Source organism: Rutidosis leptorrhynchoides, chromosome 8 (assembly GCF_046630445.1).
Source record: "Rutidosis leptorrhynchoides isolate AG116_Rl617_1_P2 chromosome 8, CSIRO_AGI_Rlap_v1, whole genome shotgun sequence".
In the NCBI taxonomy this organism is placed as follows: Eukaryota; Viridiplantae; Streptophyta; class Magnoliopsida; order Asterales; family Asteraceae; genus Rutidosis; species Rutidosis leptorrhynchoides.
Window position 1 is genome coordinate 13,532,626 of NC_092340.1, and position 5,705 is coordinate 13,538,330.

Consider the following 5,705-nt stretch of genomic DNA (forward strand, 5'->3'; position numbering starts at 1 on the left):
TAATCAAATGGGTATACGAACTCGGTAAACGAAATCGAACAAAAAAAAGTAAGTATAAATAAAAAGGGGTAAATCAAACTATTGTAGACCCAAGTCGTTTTAATCGACGAAATTATCAAGCAAAAAGCTCTTGAATCGATCGTCCTCGACAATCTTTTGGAAATTGACGAACAACTGGATTGAACCGCTGGTGATGGCGGGCTTGTTTTTTTTTTTTGGGTGTGTGGATTTTGTTTATAGAAACTCCCAGAAGCTTGTAGATGTAGAGGGATAGTATATATTAATTAAAAAAGGCGAAATGACCAAAATACCCCTAGTACTAATGATGAATAGTGTTACATGGTTTTGTCTATTAGTTATATTGATCAATATATATTATCAACACGAGGTGTCAATTCTAAATATACTAAATGAGGTGTAAATTATGGTCGTCTCATCAGGTTCAAAACGACAACAATAACAGTATTTTCTTAACCACCCCCTAAATATACTAAATGAGGTGTGAATTTTGGTGTCTCATCAAAACGACAACAATAACAGTATTTTCTTAACCACCCCCTCAACTTTTGTTCAACCTGTAAATTTCGCAGCGGTAAAAAACGTAAAATTATTAATTTATTTTAAAAACATAAAGAAACTTCACCCAAATTTTTAACGGACCATATCCCCCTTCTTGACGCGAGTTAAATTTTTCCGCCATCACCGTTAAACTCGAAATAATTTTTCGAACAAAACGAAACTATCTACGTTTGAAACGGACACTTTTTAAAAAACGCTAAACACACCGACATCTAAAACGGGGCTTGACACATTAGCCGTTTTTCTTTCTGTAAATACATTACGCTACGTTAGACATTAATATGCAATCTGAAAAACACCGCTGCATCGCGCAGGCCGATCCGGATCTCGTTATAAACAAATACCGAATAACTTAACCAATAATGACTCAGATTCCACATGCAATAAGTTTAGCAAATCTAACTTTGTTTTAATTAATTGTATATTCTCCACAGCTACTACAGTTGGCCCATCCAACTTCTTCTCAACCATCGTTGCCAGCTATATACATTAAAACAAAATGAACTGGATTTGCTCTTTGTGTGTGTTGTGTTTGATGTGTCTAAAAGAAAAAAAAAATTATAATAAATGGAATTACCCTAACAGTTGTACTATTGATTATACAATCAAACAATTCACCCCGATGAATATTCTCAGTAAACCAATTTTATGTTAGCTTTTCTTGGTGAACAAGAGAAAAGCAACACCACTCAACAGATGGGTCAAGTAAACCACCCATAAAGACTCTGACTTTGACCTTTAAAGAAAATGTTAGACCCATATCAAGAACACCCATTTCAAGATACCTTTGTTTGCTCTCCACATCATACTAGGAGCCTATTGTACAGTACAACTCTCTACTGCATTTAAATTCACAACTAATCAAGCACCATAGGAGTATCCCCATCTCATAAATCCAAGATTTTGCACATCTCAGACCCATTTTGCCTATACATTTCAAAACTTGACAATAAAGTCAACCTATCCTTCAAGATTTTAATCCAATTTCTTCAAGCTTCTTGCAAACATGCTTTATATCTGGCCTATCAGATGGCGAAGGAGAACAACATGCCAACGCAAGCTGCACGAATTTGATAACAGTGTCTTCATTAACATGGCTTAACCCATCATTATTATTCAATAGAATATCAGGATGATATATATCTGATATCCGTTGATCCAAGATTGATTTCCTTATCGACGTTGGCAAATAAAAGTCTTGATCAGGGTTTGCTTTTCCATTTATTAGTTCCTTACCTGTTATTAATTCAAGTAAAATCACTCCAAGATTGTAGATGTCACTTTTAGTATTAGTTTCTTTCAGTTTAGTCAACTCGGGTGCTTTATAACCCTCGACAGCCGCATCTTCAAGCATTTCTTGTGCTGCTGATGTATTCAAAAGAAGATGTAAGCCGAAATCGGATACAGATGGTTGATAGTTTCTGCTCAATAGTATGTTCTTTGACTTTAGATTCCCATGGATAATCGGTTTTTGAAGCCCCATATGAAGATATTCTAATCCTCTTGCTATCCCCGTTGATATTCGATAAATGACTTCCCATTTGTGAGAGTCACCATTATCATCTGCTCAGTTAAATTATAGATACATCAGTTAACAAATCTAGTTTGAAACCTTTATTTTACTTAGTTTGACACAACTTGAACATTTATTATTAGAACTTCAAACAAAGAGTGTGTTTGATAAAATTGAATGATTAAGTGTTGAATGATTCATAATCTGAGTGATTCAAAGGTTCTGAATGAATCTCGTTCTGAATGACAATAACCTGTTTGATAATCATTCTGAATGAAATCTCTAAATGATGTATATTTTACCTTACTAACCTTTTAAATGAATAAATACAAGAAATTGTTTGATAATTGTTTTGGATAAAATTTAGTAAGGGTTCTAAAAAAATGAAGGTGCTTAATGGTTAAGAGATAGCTTAAACTCTGATTCAGCATATAGTTTTGTTTTATTCAACACTACTTGTCATATGTCACAAAAAAAATGCCTTGAATATTGAACGATTCAACATTCGATGCTAAATCATTCCATTAAGAGACAATCAAGCGCACCCTAACTAAACATAAAAACTACCTATTGAACTATGTTTTTATCAAGGTCTGATAATATGACGTTAGTTACTTGATTCAATATCAAAATATATGCCTAAAAATTCCCCAAGAATATTGCAATTACCAGAAAGATTCTACATGATACTAAAGGAAAAAGTCAATTAATTTGACTTATAGATTGTTTCAAAACATGTGTATCGGCAGGGACATGTTAGCCCTGTGTTGACTTTGTCAACCCATCCAGCGGTCCCCGGTAGCCCACTGGAGCCTGGCGAAACACCATCACCCATTTCCCCACAGCATGCCAGGCCCGATAAACGAACCTGCATTGTCATTGTTTCAATCTTCGCATGCGTGGGACCAAGGGATCATTTGGGCCCGGTAAGAATGGTTTTTGATCCAATTATTTGAAAAATCCTCACCTAGTGGGAATCGAACCCTCACCTCCCCTAAGGGAGAGTGAGTCATTCGCCACTAGGCTATTGGCCCATTCTTATTTGACTTATGGATGTCAAATGTCTGCACCAATTTGATATACTGCAAGTACTACACATGTGTAGCATGTGAAGGAGATTAGATATATGAAGATAACTTGGTAAAGACAAAAATCTATATTGATGACTAAAATGACCTGCCAGACCCTCCCCCACATGCAGGTTATTTCCAATCAAAACTTTCTCATATCTACAATAATTCCATTTTCTATAAGAAGAAATTTGCAGGGAAGTGATAATTGAGATAAATAATAATTATATATTTCATGAGCTATGACAAATTTATTATTGTCACCTCTATATGTTCCTACTTCCTACTGACAAAATATGACTTTTAAGGTCAAACAAGTCAATTTTAAATATAAAATGGTGGGCAATTAGGATTTAATGAATAATATTAGCCATGTTTAATAAGTTAAATAACAAAACAAATACCCATCAAAAAGTCTTAAACTTCAAGACATCAAAAAATTCTTTTTACTACCAACACAAAAAACAGGTCATATGACTTCTGTTCAAAACCTCACTCGAAGAATATAGAGAGCATATATGAACCTAAAGATTGATCAAAAGCTGCAAAGCATATACAACTTTTTTAAACCTTACATCTACACATTAACTGCTTCTAATGGGTTGTACATTACAATCACTTGCTGCATTACCATGCATAAAGGATTAAAACTCAAAAAATAATTTGTTAACTACTAATTTTAGCTTTTACTGTTTCAATATTATCATTGCCCAAAGAGAACATTATTTATTTGAAAATCTTAAAGAAAGCTCAAAAGTAAAAAAACTAAATCTTTTTATGATCATGCACACCAAAAAATTATCATGGCACTAAAGGACATTATTGCATAGAAATCTTTATAGAGAACCCAAAACTAAAAATGAAATATTTATCAAATCATGAACTGAAATAAAAATTAACATAATAAATAAAAAATAATAATCAATCAATAATTAATAATAATAATTCAATGAGTAAAGAAATCACCTCTGATAAACTGAGCCAAATTTCCTCTTCTGTAAAAAGGATGAACCAGAAGCTTTTCACCTCTAGGCCCAGAATAGAATCCACACAGAGGCACTAGATTAGCATGTCTAATTGACCCCAAAAGTTGTACTATTTGCATCACATCTTGTACATTCCCAGCAGTACAAGCTGGTCTTAAGAATCTTAACAACAAAACTGAATCATTCAACAAATTAGCTCTATACAAAGTCCCAAAACTTGATTTCCCAATAACTTCTCCAGGTGCATCCAATATATCAAAACAAGGGAGATCTTCACCACCTTGAAATCTAACAAAATCACCTTTCATCTCTATTTCTTCAACACCAATTTCTTTAAGTTCTGGGTTGGCTTCTTTATCCCATGATTCATTGCTAGCAGACCCTTTTCTTCTACAAACTAAAAAACAAATAACAAATAAGACAAAAGTGGAAGATAATGTCACAATGAGTATAATCATGTGTTTTTTCTCCATTTGAGTTTATAAAAGATAAAAAGGAAGGATCTTTATTTGTGCGTGAAGATGAAATAAACAGGACTTGGGCCGGGTCAAAGATTCAAGTAGAACCCATTTTGGTTGTACAAGTCTTTATGTATGAGAGTCTAACATGAGATTTGGGTAGGGGTAAAAATTTGATTTGATTTTTTTTTTTTTTTTGTTTGGTGTAGAAGAAGATGACAGAAATAGAAGATTGTTGGGATGAATGATAAAAGAAAGCTTTTTTACACTTATGTCATCAAGAGCAGACATAGAAGGGAAGAGATCTGGGGATTGTCTTATGGGAATCAAATCATTTCATTTTTCCAAATAATTACTATTAATAATTAATAATATATTTAATATTATGATAAAATAATATAAAAAATAACTTTATTATTAACCTTGGGAGGAGGTAACGTATTAAGTTAACTAGTGGATGTACAATCTTTTATAAACTAGTTGTATTTGTTAAACTACCCAAAAATATGTTAGTGAGTGATAACCTAAAAATCGGTATGTATAAAACATAAAACTATTAGGTGAAACACGTGTTAGATTTTTTTTATTATCTTATAGCAAAGTTACGAGTGAAATTGAAGAAGAAAGAACGAGATATGCATATATTTTATGTTAATGTAACAAAATGTAGTTTTTTAAAATACTGTAAAATACTTCAAATATCTACTACGACTATGAGTATATTTTTAGGGAAAATTAATTCATTTTGGGAACGGAGTAATATATGGATTGAAACATCTATTTTGAAATAAATATATTTCGTTTCATTCTTTACATAAATTAGTAGATACGTTTTGTTGTTTGTTACTTACAATTGATGGATAAAGGTGTGTACTTTCAAAACAAATTAACGCAGCAAATAGTTAAAATAAACTTATTTTACATTACAAAACATACACACGATTAACGGTTCCATTAGATCCAGTTACACCACTAATAATTGTCAAAATATATAATATTCACAAAGTGAGTAAACGATATACCTTTCTTGTAGAACTGGGTTGATGGAGAGAAACTCACGATCAAAAGTATGGCCGTCTCTTTGGATAGTCCACACTAC

At 32.5% G+C, this 5,705-nt stretch overlaps 1 protein-coding gene across 2 annotated transcripts; it reads right to left on the minus strand.

Moving 5' to 3' along the window:
• Nucleotides 1-1,160: 1,160 nt before the first annotated feature.
• Nucleotides 1,161-5,101, minus strand: LOC139862967 (putative kinase-like protein TMKL1). 2 transcript variants are annotated; one of them, XM_071851603.1, is made up of 3 exons: nucleotides 5,029-5,101; nucleotides 4,129-4,545; nucleotides 1,161-2,142 (listed from the first exon to the last, which is right to left on the minus strand). In XM_071851603.1, exons 2-3 carry the CDS (start codon nucleotides 4,454-4,456, stop codon nucleotides 1,547-1,549), a joined length of 924 nt encoding a protein of 307 aa, XP_071707704.1. In that variant the 5' UTR covers nucleotides 4,457-4,545; nucleotides 5,029-5,101; the 3' UTR covers nucleotides 1,161-1,546. The 2 variants fall into 2 exon arrangements, with proteins under 2 accessions (XP_071707704.1, XP_071707703.1); XM_071851602.1 differs by lacking the exon at nucleotides 5,029-5,101 and having other exon boundaries at nucleotides 4,129-4,791.
• Between the last annotated feature and the right edge of the window lie 604 nt (nucleotides 5,102-5,705).

Coding starts and splice junctions, on each gene's coding strand:
- LOC139862967 (XM_071851602.1), bottom strand. CDS start 4,621: ATGGAGAAAAAACACATGATTATACTCATTGTGACATTATCTTCCACT. Junction 2,143..4,128: donor TTTGGCTCAGTTTATCAGAG/GTGATTTCTTTA, acceptor TTAACTGAGCAG/ATGATAATGGTGACTCTCAC.